We start from the raw sequence: 15,426 nt of genomic DNA, 5'->3' as shown, positions 1-15,426 counted from the left end.
ATATTTTTCCACGATAAAAGAAACCTGCACTCTTTTCGTATTGTTTCTCTCTAGGATTTAAAAAATAGAATGCTGTGCTGTGTGATTTAAAGCAGATACCACGCTCCAACGTTATGAATCTGTTACCAAAGATGTGTCTTTGTAGAAAACACGCGATAATGAAATTCTATAAGCCTACAAACTAGCGGTCTTATCTGCTACCCGCCAACTTCTCTTGTCTCATTTTTCATCCAAACAAGCCAAGGTTATCACACCTACGAGATATCTGCTTCATTCTCACATTTCGTCGAGCGAGCCAAAGTCATTCAACCATTCCTTTCTGTGTATCATTCGTGAATATAGCCTGCCGATTCTTACCTTTAATATCGTTCGCGAATGATATGCTCTTTTTTGAAGAGCGACTCGCGAGTCGCTCACATAAACGAGTCGTTCAGTATAAACGACTCGTTCGCGAACGACCCATCACTACTTCCTGCTGAAAGCGATCCTACCAGCGCTTCTAAACCTAGCAACGCTTCTAAAACAGCATGTTTTTGTGTCAACGAGTTCTTTTTTTATAGCGCACAGCGCACAGTATTGGGTCCCAAGAAGATAGTGTAAAAAATACATACACCTAACTGCACGAGCCAAAGTAAAATACTATTCTGAATAAAATATTTATTTAAAAAATACAATGTCTGGAAACTGCCTGGGCAAGCACTGCTTGCCTTGCTTGCCCTGACGAGACGCCACTGTTTAGAATGTTTTTAATTCACCATGATCAAATTACCGATATTTGCCAGTAGTACAAGACAATTTGTTTATTTACATCTACATACATACGTGCGCTAGGCAGGTTTTACCGTGACTGCTGTCAGGTCGTTTTACTTCCCGGTTGTAGGTGCGAGGGGGGTAGTGAAGTGTGTTGAAGACGAGGGAGGCAAAGCTATTTTTAGAGTAGAGCAGCCCGAAAGATAGTCGCCTAACAACAGTGACGTCTTCCTGCTTGCATTCCAATCACCCGTCTCTCTCTTTGTCACTATTGCCCTCTTCTCTACAATTTCACGCGCCAAGCCAGTCTGCGTCATCCCCCTCTTTTCCACTTCCTTCTTCAGCCCCTCTCTGCTGCTAAGCGGGAGAGGGCCGTTATGCTGGCCGCTGGCGCCGGCGGACAATGACTCACAGTTAGCTGTCGAGAAAGAATGATTGGTTGAGGGGGAGGGGCTCTGGTGGCGGACAATATGCTCCCTTTCTCTCTGTCTCTTTCTCGCTGGGCCGTTTCAAGAAGCCCTTCCCCTCCCCCTCCATCCTGTTCATTTACTGCCGCTAGGCTGGCTTTTGGAAGAGGGGTAATTCTAAAAATAACCCAGCCCCTGTGTACGGTGTACTGGAGCCGTGTCCCCTGTGTGCATGTGTGTATACGAGACCACGTTGCGTACGTTAGCGTGTTAATGGAGGCTCGGCAGCAAAAAAAAAAAAAAAAGCACTGGTACCGGCGCTATGTTGAAATGCGCCACACAAAGAATTCACTTTAATTAATAAACCCCTCACAATAACTTATATTCGGCATGCGACACCGGGAAACGGCAACAGCATAAGGAGGGAGGAGGGCAGATGTCCTTCCCCTCTTCCCTCCCTCCTACATTTTCTTTTCTCCACTCCACTTATCTCCTTTCCCTTCCCCTCCACAAAACCTTTCCTTCGTCTAGCACGGCGCGGCGACGGTGCCAGCGGTTACTTTGCGTCGCGTAGCTCGGTCAGGAGTCAGACCATTTCATTCGCGATTAAAACAAAAACCGTTGAAGATACAAAAAAAATATACAGGCCTTTTCTATTCGAAATTTAATCTGCTTCAACTTTTATTCTATGCGTTTTTTCACTACAGTGCACCGTTTTGGAGTTATGGAGTGACTTTTAGACATTTTGGTAAGGTTCAGGATTTTAAACTAGACTTGAATTTTCTATGTTCGGTTATTACAAGTACTCGTTACGAGGATTTTTCTCGCCATTGTAAGCTCTCGTAGTAGCGAGGTTCCACTATGTTTAAAACTTTTTTTATTAACAATAATGTGCAAGTTTTGCTATATTTTGTGACTAAGCTATAATTCGCATTTTGCCTCGGAATTCGCGCGAATTCGCGAATAATTCGCGACCGCGAAAAATTCCCTTCCCTAGAGATAGGATAATATGTAGGCCTTCTTATCGTCAGTCGACTGGTTGGCTTGCGTGACCTTCAACTTATGTCGCTTACATTTCCAAGAACATTCCAAACTATCCTTTACTGATAGTGAAACTGATATTATTGTCCACATATTTCCATTGTAATTTTTCAATAATTAAAGTGCGTATTCGCATATCACCACTTGGTTTGCACCATTCCTGTCAGGCTGTGATTTTTTTTCATTGCACCATTCATTTAACAACCTTTTCCATGTGAATCATCTGTTCATTACCGTTCCGGTATGTAATGTCAAATATATTCCTGCTGGTACAACCAACAGCATCATACTTGTATAAACGTTTGAGTCAGTCCTTATGTCGTACGATTGTGCGCACAGTTGACTTGCTTAAAACTAAAGTGCGACCAACATAAGTGTGGCCTTCATGACATTCTGCATGCTAGTTTTGTCTTAAATACTTGAACATGATGCATTACACTCTCACTTGGAAGCCATGATTTCAATATGATTCCAATTGCAGGTGCTTGCGCATGTACAGTAACATGCAGACAAATAGGCAGACATTGTGTTTCAGTGTGCGAGGGGTATAGCCCAGCAGCATACACATGGACGTAAAAACATTTGGTCCTTTACACTCCATAGCTGCAACTGAACTTACTAAGCTGATGTTTGTTCATCAGCCGATAGCGTAGTCAGACTTGCACGCGCATCTCTTCCCTCCTCGTATAGCTAACACAGTTAACATTGTTTATTTTAATTTAAACATTAGTTAGGTGTACGGAATCAAAATGAAATACCTTTAAATTCATAAACTACTCATTTTTATGCAGCTACATATTTCTTACAATGTTTACAGGGGCGAAGTTTTCAAAGTTTGGTTTTTCAGTCAGGGAAACAACTTTTAAGTATCATAAATTTTCACACCAGTTAATACTCTGTAAGTTTTAAGATACATAACTTAAAAGTTAGTTCAACTAAATTATTTTTTAAATTTAAAATGTGTATATATATATATATATATATATATATATATATATATATATATATATATATATATATATATATATATATATATATACGACTGTAAAAAAGTGTAATTTTTACAATTAAACACACAACTATGACATATATAGTTATATGTATGTATATACAAAACAATAATAAATCTTATAATAACCAACTAATGACAGCAGTAATCTGCATCATCTTCTCACTAGAGCGCATTAAACAAGGCCCATAAAGTAAATTTAATTTTTGTTCCCAACTTGTAAGTCATTCATGGGAGCTGTAAATTGTTATTTTAAAATATCTTATAAATCCCTTTTTGTCGATTAGCGTTAGTTAACATGTGTGTCATGCCAGGAGCTGGTCTTACACTTAAAATTAAAATTTTTGTCATCTTCAATTGTCTTACTACCATAACATTTAGAAATCAACTTTTCAAATACACAGCCATAATCTTACTGACCGAATGGCTTTGTCTTCAGACAATTATATCTCTCCCTCATGCCGCACAAACTGCTCCCCTCCCCCTCCTGATGTTCCCTATATGATGTTTGCTGCAATAACTTGTTTTTGCAACACACTCATCTTTAACATCAGAATTATTAATAGTACACACACATTTATTGTTGGCACAAGAGAAGTGTAGTGCTGATCCAGCTGAGGGGCTGAGGGTATAATCGGAAATGTGAAAACAGCCCAGCTCTTAAGTTTCAGTTTAAGAAGCGGGCAATAGACAATGTATCACAGCATATAAGAGCTGAATGAAGAAAAAAATGTTTTTCCTTTTTTTTTTTTTTTTTTTTTTTGTTTCTAGACATTCCAATGAAATAATGAATAACAGAATCAGAATCTAATTAAAAAAGCATTTTATCCCTTCTGAAAGTAGATTCCCTTGGTTCCATGGAAATATATATATCTCTGTAAGTTTACTTTTCCTCTACATTTAATTTAAGAGTATGCCTACTTAGCAGCCGTTAACTCATCCTTAATGATATAGTTTATCAGATGTAAAGCCATCACTGAAGTCATATTTACATTGGGTGATTTAATTAATGATTGGGTCATTCCATACCAAATCCACCAAAAAAAAACTTTTTTTGACACCCACTATCTCAGATTTTGACGAAACTTGGCATGGTTGTTCAATTTATTGATGTAAGTAACCATACCAATTTGTTTTGCTCTATCTCTAGTGGTTTAGATTTTACAGCCCCTTAAAATTGATGGATTATTAGAATTTTAATCATCTGGCCGCCGTTAACTAGACGTGTTGTCCGATGGAAAAAAATTGATATTTTTTTTATTTACTGACCATTTTGTCTGGAAAAAATTTTTAAGTTTGGATCAATGTAGGAGGAATAATATAAAAAATGAACAAAACTTCTAAGTGTTTATTTGGAACCATAAAAAAATCTCAAAGTGTAATTTTTATGATTATCGAAACAAAATGTAGAGTTTTATGGAAAATGGTAAATCTCATAAAGGGAAAAGGATAATCATGAAATCTCTGTTTTGTTTCTGTTCTAAAAAATATGTTCTACCACATTAAACAGTAAGATTCGTGTTTTTTTTTTTTTTTAGTCCTTTGATAGTTTTTTTTCACTTCAAAACACAAAAATTAGTTAATTATTTAATTTTGGTTAAAAAGCTGCTTTGGCCGCTATATGCCTGCCTGCCTGTGTTTCTGAATTATATACAGATGATTAAAATACCATATTTTCCTTTTGGTATCCCACACACCTTTTTATAAAATAAATTACCTTACTTGCAGCCTCCTGTTTCCCATGCTGTCAAATCCCTGCGTTCGTGCCATGACACAATCTTGTTCCTTTTCCACTCCCAAATACGAAAACAACTGCCAGTGTAATTAACCATTTTTTTTTGTGTTTGTGCCTCGCTGCGGACTTCACACACCCCTTCCCCCATCGTCTGTGCTAACCCTCTTCCAGATCCAGATGCAAGATCTCAGGAGATGAGCATGAAGGCCAGCAACTGATACAATCCGTGCATAGAGAGAGAACAAGGCGTGCTGTGTGTGACCTTGTGCATTGTCGAACCTGCCTTCCCCTCACAGCAGCATTATTTAATATAGCTTCCATGTCAGTCCGTCACAGGCAGTTGCCATGAAAGAAGTAAGATTGGTGCTTATACATAACAGTCAATTAAGCATTTCAGTAAATAAGTGTTATTGATAGTATTTATGGGTTTTTATTAAACTAAGAGAGTACCAAAGTGCATTTGTGTTATGTTTTGTTGAACAATGGAGAAAAAGTGCAGTATTGGAGAAACTACTGAAAGTGATTGCCATCTGTTACACTATGTCAAGGACAAGTCTATACAGGTATTGAAAAACTTTCTGAAGAAGATTTGAATCTTTTGACATTAAGATGTGAATCCAACAAGTTAACAAATGTTTGCCTTCACCATGAAAGTTTGTTTTTAAAGAAGTATGAATTTTTACAAAATGTGTGTTGTGATCCTTTCAAAAGACATAAAACTGTTATTAAAAAAGCACTTTGTGTTTTAACTGTACAACAGAGTAGAATCATCTTATCAAAAGGGTACAAGGTTAAACCTGGGGCCTATTCCACCAATAAACTTTGCAACTTTGCACTTTGCACTTTTCTTTCATACTTCTGTTCCACGAAAATTAGAATTCGCAAAGCAAAAATTCAAAAGTGCAAAGACTATGCACTTTTGAACGTGTTTCTGTTCCACAATAATCTCTCTCTGCATAACTCATCTATAAATATTTGCAAAGTTTTCAGAGGTTATGCAAATATTATTTTGCTTTTGCAGTTTAACTTTTTACTGTGTTATCTTATTTAAATAATTTGTTTGAGGTAGTTAAAAGTGTTGTTTGTTATAAATTTAGCATGTAAGTAATTATTTAATTTAATTTAATGTGGTTGAGAGAAATGAAAACATAGTAACATAAACACATAACCTACAAAAGTAAAAGAAGGAAAATGATGAGGTGTATTTTATTGCATTCAAGTGATGAATCTGATGAAGATGACAGAGTTCCAGTAAGGAAAGTGTACAGATTAAGAATAAATTTTATGATTGACAATGATATTCATTTTAAAGAATGTTTTAGGTTAAGTGCACAACAAGTTGATGTTCTTTTGAGTGCTATTGGGCCACACCTCCAGAATATTACAAATAGGAGTAAATGTTTATCTCCCAAGCAGCAGATACTATTATGCCTACATTGGTTTGGCAATGGAGGACAAATGCACGGTGTGGCTTCAATGCATGGAGTAGCCAAATCTACTGTGTGCCGAACTGTAGCAAAAGTTGTGGATGTAATAATCAATATCCTGTTTAAAAATAATGTATGCTGGCCAGAGCCCACAGTGAATATTCCAAAAGATTTCTTAGTTAAAGGTGGATTTCCATTTGTATGCGGCGTAGTTGATGGAACATTGATAAACATTGATTCCCCCAATACATGAAGAAGTGTATGTTGACCGACATGGCAAACACACTTTAAATGTAATGGTTATCAGTGGCCCTAATTACAAATTGTACAGTGTGAATGCTAACTGGCCTGGAAGTGTCCATGACTCCAGAGTACTACGAAATTCTGCTATGTGCCACCATTTTGAGAATGGGTGGAGACCATTTCCAGGTGCAGTTTTGCTAGGGGATAGCGGTTATGGTTTGAAGGAGTGGCTAATTCCACCAATTAACCGAAATCCAGATCTTCCCACAGAGTAGCCCTTTAATAGGCACCATAAAAAAACTAGGCGGATTGTTGAGAATTCTATAGGTATATGGAATGAGCGTTTCCCATGCCTGAACCATTTAAGACTAGTGCCAGAACGAGCAGCTAAAGTTTTTCTAGCTACAGCAACCCTTCACAACATTGCTTGTGAAGCATATCCGCAGGATGAACACAATTTGAGCAGTGATGATGAAGATGATGTGGATTTGGTCAACATTGATGGGGATGCCGAAGTCATATCAGTTGGTGCCCAACAGCGTCTAAACTCACTACTGAATTACTTCCAGCAGTGAAATTGTGTTCAAGATTGTTGTTTAATGCTTCATAAAGACTTTATTTATATTTATTACAATTACAATACAAGGTTCCGATTTAAAAAAAAACGATTGAAGTTAATTTCACATATTTTTAGTTTCAAAAAAACTTACAGGTTTTTTCTATACCTTTTTATATTAACGTCATCACTGTAGTGATAAACTGAAAGTTGTAAATGTAGTGTTCAAAACAGATGTTAATGCACTGTCTTAAGATATTAACGTTCAGTATCCTGAGCATTGGAAATACGAATATAAGATTCGTTTACATCTAATGAAAGAAATTCTTCAGTTTCAATGGTTGCATTGTTGAAAACATCCTGTATTACCTCAGAGGTAGGCAAACCCAGTTCTCTCTCCAATTTTAGGCAATTTAATTTTCTATAATATAACTCTACTTTGAGTAGTGCGGTTTTAAGTTCATGGTCACCCCCTAATGATGAAGTTATATGCTTCCTTTTCTTAGTGTTCGTAGTAACTTTTACAGAATCTTGACTCACTGCTTCATTTGAATTTTGCAATGACGAAGAAGTTTCAATGTGTATACTTGCTACTGTCTCTTGTGTCACATATTCTTGGCTTTGTGGAAGGCCTAATCCGTCAAAAACTGCTGAAGCACTGTCCAGAATGTCATACACTGCTCTATTTACTTCAACTGGAAGTTTTTCCTTGCCTCCAGCTGAGCCTGTTTTTTTTTTGTTTTTATTTTGCATTACCTCTTTTCGCCTGAAAGACAAAATTTAACATCATTAAAATACTGGACACAGTAATTTTTTTTCCAAGCACTGCTGACATAAAAATAGTAATTTAGATAAATATCTTACCAGTGCTCGACAATTCCATAACCCCCACAACTGATCTCTGGCAAATGTCCATTTCTTATCAGTCCCCGCAAGCTGAAGCGATTGTGCTTTTAAAAGAACCTTAGTCCATTCCTTCTTCTTTTATTTCTGTGTTACTGTACTCGAGAAACTTACAAATAATTTATATTTTTTCTTTTATAAGTTCTAATACTGCTAATTTTTTATGCACAACTTCTATTTTCTTACTCATCATGCACTCTAGGCAAACTAGGCAAATGTAATGTAAACAATGAATAAAATAACGCAAAGACTTTGCAGACTGGCTGTAGGAATGCAAAGAGGTTAAAAATTTTGGTAGAACACATTTACTTTGCACTTTTCAGTTATATGCAAAGTGCAAAGTGAAAAGTTGCAAAGTTTATTGGTGGAATAGACCCCTGGTCAGAAACTTTGTGCATTTTGCAGGAATAATCTTAAAAGATAAAGAAGCTGACAAGGTTGAAAGTAATGATGAGCACGAGAATGGACAAACAAAGGATATAGGACTAACATTTAGAGATGAACTAAACCAACTTCAAAAAAATACTGTAATTGATGAGCTAAATTCTTCCTTTCATGAAATTGGATGTTCACCAATGAAATTACATGCACTTGGTCATCATAGCAAATCACGTTATGCTAAAGGAAAACTACAAAAAGTTCATAAAAAAATAAAATCAAAAATTGAAACTGTTCTTGAAGTTGATCCACCAGAAAAAAAAAACTTGTTGGAAAAAAGTATGTTGCAGAACAGTGAAAACATGGATAAACTAGTGAACATTATTAAAAAGGAAATTAAAGGTGCATCAAGAAAAAAACATATATAAATGTTGACAATACCAGCTTCTCTGTTGTGGTCAAGAAAAAAAATAAAAGAAACTTTCAACACATCTGATTATTCTGTTCGTAAGGCTCAACAAGTGTTTAAAGACAAGGGTTTTTTAGGCGAACAAGAGTTAAGGCATTGTGACAAATGTTCATCAAAAGATAACCTTGTCCATTTTTTACAGACAAAGTTTGAAGAATATGACAATGAAGACGTTATTGAGTTCAGTCAGTGGGTTTCCACAGATCGAACTGAAATGATAAGGTGTTCCAGCTCTGTTGTTGAATTTATAGAAACATTAGTTGAAAAACTAAACAAATTATTACCTCATTCTTACATTGCCAAATCACAAGCATCTACTTTTAAAATTTTAAAGGAAACAGCTCTTTCCAATGTAGCTGTAATTTCAATGTACAGTAAAACATTTTTGTTGCGACCGTAAAAAAATTGCCGAAAATCCGAAGAAAATCGGACAGAAAATAAGTTTCTTGTGGTGAGTAGTAGAATCCCGCTGCTGCGACCCCTCACGGTTTCCGGAAAAACGGACTTATAAACGGAATGGTCGCAATAGAGAATTCGGGCCAATTTTTACCCCACCCCCAAATATATCTAATTACATAAAATACTCGCGCTAGATGAATTCGTGTCACGCGAGTTCGGCTATGCTAGCCGGCTGGTGGTTATTTTCATTCAAAACGTGGCGAAGGAACTTTTGTGGATCAGGTAGAAAACATTCGGCTATAAACGAAAGATATAAGAACAATGCTATCCTGAAATGCTATGACATGTTTTTGGAGTAGATAATCACAGCGACAGACCGACAGGATGCGCTCCCGCCCTTGCCTTCAGCGATGTTTATTTTGACAGCTCAAGCAATTATCTTTTCCACGTCCCTTCGCAGCGTAAAAAAAAGAAGAAAAAAACACGTTGGAATGCAGACGGAAAAGTAACTACAGTATGCAGTAAAATAAATATATTTACGGCCCTGCTAAATTTTTCTATTCAATAAAATTCGAGGTATTAGTGATTTTTCAGCAGAAACTGCTGTGTGACTAATAAACAAATTATATCATAATAACTTAAACTTATAAAGTATTTATTAACAGCGAAGGACAGTTGTATAAGCCCATTTATTTTATTTTACCGAGATTTGACTGTACAACCTGGCTTTTGTCGCACGCGGTGTGGGACGGGAGGAGGATGCTGACAGTTTCTCATGCAGAAGGTTGAACTAAGGGAGGGAATGTTTTGAAATGTTAGTTGGTAAAAAGGGGGGGGGGGGGGTTGTTTTTACATGGTTTTTGGCTCGGGGAGGGATGAGCCTTGAAGAATTAGCAGGGGATGGGAGAGGTAAGCGTCACTTCACGTATGACGTCAAGCCGCCGCTACCGCCAGCCTGGCCGGACGAGTTTCTTAAGCTCTGCGGGTAAGATAACATGACAACTGAGACGGCTTTTCGTGCAATAGTGGACGCCTTGAGCTCGGCTAGACACTGCCGCGTGGATAGCCTAGAGGGGTGGTATCTAATTTTAGCCGTCTTTTGTATGCCTGCCTGCTTACAGTACAGCTCCCGCCAAGATAAACGTGAACACATAGCGCCCAACAAAGTGTAACAGACTTAATTTTCAGCCGATTTTACTCAAATTTTCGACTTTCTCTGCTTAAATTTTTCATGGTTTCTCAAAAAACGGTCGTATAAACGGAATGGACGCATCAGAGGGGTGTCGCATCGGCGGGATTCTACTGTAACGTGTTACTGCGTTTCTCTTGCCCAGTGCTGTACTGCCGTAGCCAGCGCATATCTAAAAATAGATACCACTTCCTGTCGACCGCTGTCAGCGCTTGACAACCCCCATTGCCCCATTCCACGTCCCTTTCCCAGCAGGGTGCAGATAAAGGTTTTTGTGGCAACGTGTTTACGTTTAGCTTTTTGCGAGTGTCTAGTGTGGTACGCAGTTAAGGCAAAGCTACCTGCTGGATTTCTCTTGATTTTGATTACTATCGGTTGACAATACACGGCGACTGACTGGATGCACGCCCGCCTCGACTTGTTTTAACTGCAGCAGCGATGTTTATTTTGACAGCTCAAGCAATTATCTTTTCCTGTGGGTTGATAGAAAAAGGTCGCTTCACCCAGCATAAAAAAAAAGGCTACGCCACTTATTCCCCACGCAGGAAACACACTGGCTGCAGTCTGTCTCCCCCGCATTTATCTTTCTTCTAACATTCCACGTCTCACCTCTCGCGCGAGCAATAACGAAGCGACCACGCATTGGACCTTGAAGAATGTTACCGAGGGATGGGAGGGGTGAGTTTATGCGTCATGAAGCTGCTGCCGCCAGCCAGCCGGGCGAGCTTCGTGTGCGCCCACTCGCGCTGCAGAACCTACAGCTGCCATATTTTTACAGGAAATGTCCCATTATTTTTTTGTTATTCTTACATGAACATTTTTGGAGGTATTAAAGCCGACACAAAAATACGCTGTGTGTTAAAATTAACAAATTTAATGATTTTTCATTTCTTTTTTTTTTTTTAATTTTTTTTTTTTTTCCGATTTTCACATTTTGGTCAAAATGTCCAATTTTTTGACGGTTCCCGAGAATGTATTCGTAAAATCACTGCTTCGTTAAATCCGGGGTTCGTGACATCGGGGTTCTAGTGTATTTAACTACGGCAAGCAGAAAACGTACATGTAAACCTACCAGTAAAAATAAACTGTGTTTTGACATATTTTCTTTAGAGGTGGCCTGTAGGGCGACGGACTTGTCATGAAGGTTGAAGTGGGTTTAAAGCAAAGCCGTCTAGCATTGTGAGTGACAGCATCCTGCAATTGTACGGCTGGTTTCTTAGTGAGTAGTGGTTTGTGTAAATGGGGGGGGGGGGGGGGGGGGGGGGGGGTTCAAATGAACTGAAAATTTCGGAAAACATCTATTACGACCCTATTTCTTGGAACCGTGAAGGGTCGTTTTAGAGAGGTTTGACTGTACTTCAGTGAAAATTATGCTTTCAAGAGGAAGCCCAAGGTTACCACTGGACCCCAGATGCATGCACTATTCATCCTGTAATCATTCACTGCAAGGATGCAACTGGCAAAAAGCTTGTTCTACCTTTTTGCATCATATCTGATGACCTCAAACATGATGTAAGTATGGTGTACGAAATCCAAAAAACTATAACTGCCTTTTTGAAAGAGAAGCACCCACACATTAAAGAGATTCATTATTTTAGTAATGGGTGTGCAGCACAATATAAAAATAAATACAACTTCGTAAACCTGTGTCTACATGAGAGAGATTTTTTTACTGAGAGCTCAGTGGTCATTTTTTGCGACCAGCTATGGCAAAACGGAATGCGGCAGAATAGGGGGTACTGTAAAACGCATAGCTCGGAGGGAAAGTCTTAAACGACCTCTGGAAAAACAAATTATAACAGTGGCTGAACTGTTTGACTTCTGCAAGACCAGAATTGAAAATATCAGTTTCCATTTTATTACTAAAGAAGCAGTTAAATTGACTTGTATTGCTATGGAAAGTCGCTTCAAAGATGTTCAAACTCTTCCAGGGACAAGATCATTTCACAACTTTCAGCCACAAAATGATTCACAAACAATTGAGGCTCGAAGAATTAGCATGGATGAAAAAGCAGCTATTGTTTTTAAGTTATTTAGCGTTCAGCAAAACTATCTCGTGAAATTAGAAGATTTGTACCTTGGTTGTTTTATTGCTTGTGTTTATGACAGCTTCTGGTACTTTGGCATGGTGAATGAAATAAATGCTGAACAAAAAGATGTCACGGTACAGTTTCTTCATCCCCGCGGACCATCACCATCCTTTTTTTGGCCCAAGAAAGAAGATACATGTGCTGTGCCCATTCCTCATATTATTGCTATGGCGGAACCGCCAAAAACAATGACTGGAAGAACCTATCAGTTTTCACAAGAATGTATGACAAATATCCAATCAAAATTTAACAATCTAGAAGAATTTTGAAGTACAATGACCTAACAGTGTTATAACCGTAAGAACTGTATGCCTTAATAACATAGGAGTATTACATGTGTAAGTAAACACACTAATGTTTTATGTAGTGTAATTTAATAATTATATTTAAATTTAACTGCAATCTCATTACAGAGGTCAGTTCTGTTCGTATTTTTGAGTGTAAAGGGAACAGATTGATGTCATGGCAGGAATGCAAGATTTGACAGCATGGGAAACAGGAAGCAGCAAGTAAGGTAATTTATTTTATAAAAAGGTGTGTGGGATACCAAAAGGAAAATATGGTATTTTAATCATCTGTATATAATTCAGAAACACAGGCAGGCAGGCAGGCAGGCAAATAGCGGCCAAAGCAGCTTTTTAACCAAAATTAAATAATTAACTCATTTTTGTGTTTTGAAGTGAAAAAAATTATTAAAGTAGTAAAAAAAACCACGAATCTTACTGTTTAATGTGGTAGAACATATCTTTTACAACAAAAACAAAACAGAGATTTCATGATTATCCTTTTCCCTTTATGAGATTTACCATTTTCCGTAAAACTCTACATTTTGTTTCATTATCATAAAAATTACACTTTGAGATTTTTTTATGGTTCCAAATAAACACTTAGAAGTTTTGTTCATTTTTAATATTATTCCTGCTACATTGATCCAAATTTAAAAAAATTTCAGACAAACTGGTTAGTAAATAAAAAAAATATCAATTTTTTTTCCATCGGACAACAAATTTAGTTAACTTCGGCCAGATGATTAAAATGACAATAATCCATAAACTTTAAGGGGCTGTAAAATCTAAACCATTAGAGATAGAGCAAAACAAATTGGTATGGTTATTTACATCAATGAATAGCAGTGGCGTCTCGTCAGGGCAAGCAAGGCAAGCAGTGCTTGCCCAGGCAGTTTCCAGACATTGTATTTTTTAAATAAATATTTTATTCAGAATAGTATTTTACTTTGGCTCGTGCAGTTAGGTGTATGTATTTTTTTACACTATCTTCTTGGGACCCAATACTGTGCGCTGTGCGCTATAAAAAAAGAACTCGTTGACACAAAAACATGCTGTTTTAGAAGCGTTGCTAGGTTTAGAAGCGCTGGTAGGATCGCTTTCAGCAGGAAGGCTGCCGCAGTAGTTTCCTTTCGGAAGGGGGGGTGGCATGGTACAAAGGTTCAGGGAGGGGATTGGCTGGAAAAATACGCGGTAGAAGCTACGAAGGTAACGCTTTCTTGCCGAACTGGAGCGAACATGGCCGAAGCAGACGGTGGAATTTTTCCGCCGACTGCTTCGGCTATGTCCGGTACAGTTCGGCACGGCAGGTGGCGATGTCGCGTTTCAGTCGGCGGTCGTCTCTCGGGGCGCGCGCATCTCTCCCGCGGGCTGTTGGCTGGCAGTGCGTGGGGGATTTGTGGGCGTACGATGATACTACACTCCCACTTAGTATATAAGTAATGTAGAGTAGGTATTTTACTATCAGAATAATGTAAGTCAATCATTATTTTTCAAAAATAATGTATTTTAAAAAAAAGTCAATTTTTCTACCTGTGGAATAGTCAATGTTCAGTTAAGAAAACTACTTAAATAGCACCATTTTGTACCTTGAAATCCATATTTTCCCGGCGGAGGGCCCCCAGACCCCCCGCCCCCCCAACCTCATCATGTTTTGGTGTGAACGGAGTTATTGCTTCCCCTCATGTAAACCTCACGCCTCGCCACTGATGAATAGAACAACCATTTTAAGTTTCGTCAAAATCTGAGACGGTGGGTGTTATGTTGTGGTTGAACTGACATGGAATGACCCAATTGTTTATCGAAAATATTTATGGGTATTTGAAATTTTCGTCACCACGGTGGTCACTAGCTCAGCTATTGTCGATTACTCAGGATAATTAATTAGAATTCACCCTTACACAAAAAGTTTTCATTAGATATAATATTTTTATTGTTGAATCTGATTCTTTCTATTTTTTTTATTTTTTTTTAAATTTTTATTAAAAAATTTATTTAAAGCAAACAACGAGTTAACAGCTCAGCAATAATGTAATTATTTTTTATGTAATTATTAGGGCTGGGCTGGTCTAATCCTCGAATCCTTGAATCCCAGTGAATCTCCAGTATTCAACAAAAGTTTACTAGGCTTATTTATGTTTATTCTTATACTTATTCTAATACCGTTCCCCAAAATTTTTTCTTTTAATATGTATGTTTAACCGTTGTATTGCCACCCTAAAAATACTCACAGCATGTGCCACCCGGGTACCCGGGTACTCCGCCTACGAAATTCTTGGATAAGGTCCATTGTTACTAAAAATAATTATATGCATTCAATCAATATTTAATTATTTTTATTCTAGGAAGTTATCTTACCTAAATATAACAAATTATGTACAGTGACCTTGTGAGTTCTAAAGCAGGTATAACACGTGCGCAGCTGCACCGTACATTTCTCGTTTCTGGGAAGGCCAGGTATGTTTAACATGAAAGGGAAACAGAAGGCTCTTTTTTTTTGTTCTTTTATACCTGAAAAATATTCGAGGACTCTTTTGAAACACCTA

The 15,426-nt window shown here is 37.7% G+C and overlaps 1 protein-coding gene across 4 annotated transcripts in view; it reads left to right on the top strand.

Annotated features, from left to right (window-relative positions):
* The window catches only part of LOC134527148 (copine-8-like), a 204,109-nt gene that overhangs the window by 161,127 nt on the left and 27,556 nt on the right, over nt 1–15,426 (top strand). Inside the window, exon 10 of one of the 4 annotated variants that reach the window (XM_063359541.1) lies at nt 5,114–5,835. The exons of the other annotated variants lie outside the window; for them this stretch is intronic. Within the exon in view, the coding sequence (XP_063215611.1) occupies nt 5,114–5,140 (27 nt within the window). The 3' untranslated portion in view covers nt 5,141–5,835. Of the gene's footprint in view, nt 1–5,113; nt 5,836–15,426 lie in introns of those variants that run through there. 4 annotated transcript variants of the gene reach the window in all.

Source organism: Bacillus rossius, chromosome 1 (genome assembly GCF_032445375.1).
Source record: "Bacillus rossius redtenbacheri isolate Brsri chromosome 1, Brsri_v3, whole genome shotgun sequence".
NCBI lineage: Eukaryota > Metazoa > Arthropoda > Insecta > Phasmatodea > Bacillidae > Bacillus > Bacillus rossius.
The sequence above is the reverse complement of the archived record's forward strand: the minus strand, read 5'-3'. Positions and strand labels throughout refer to the sequence as shown.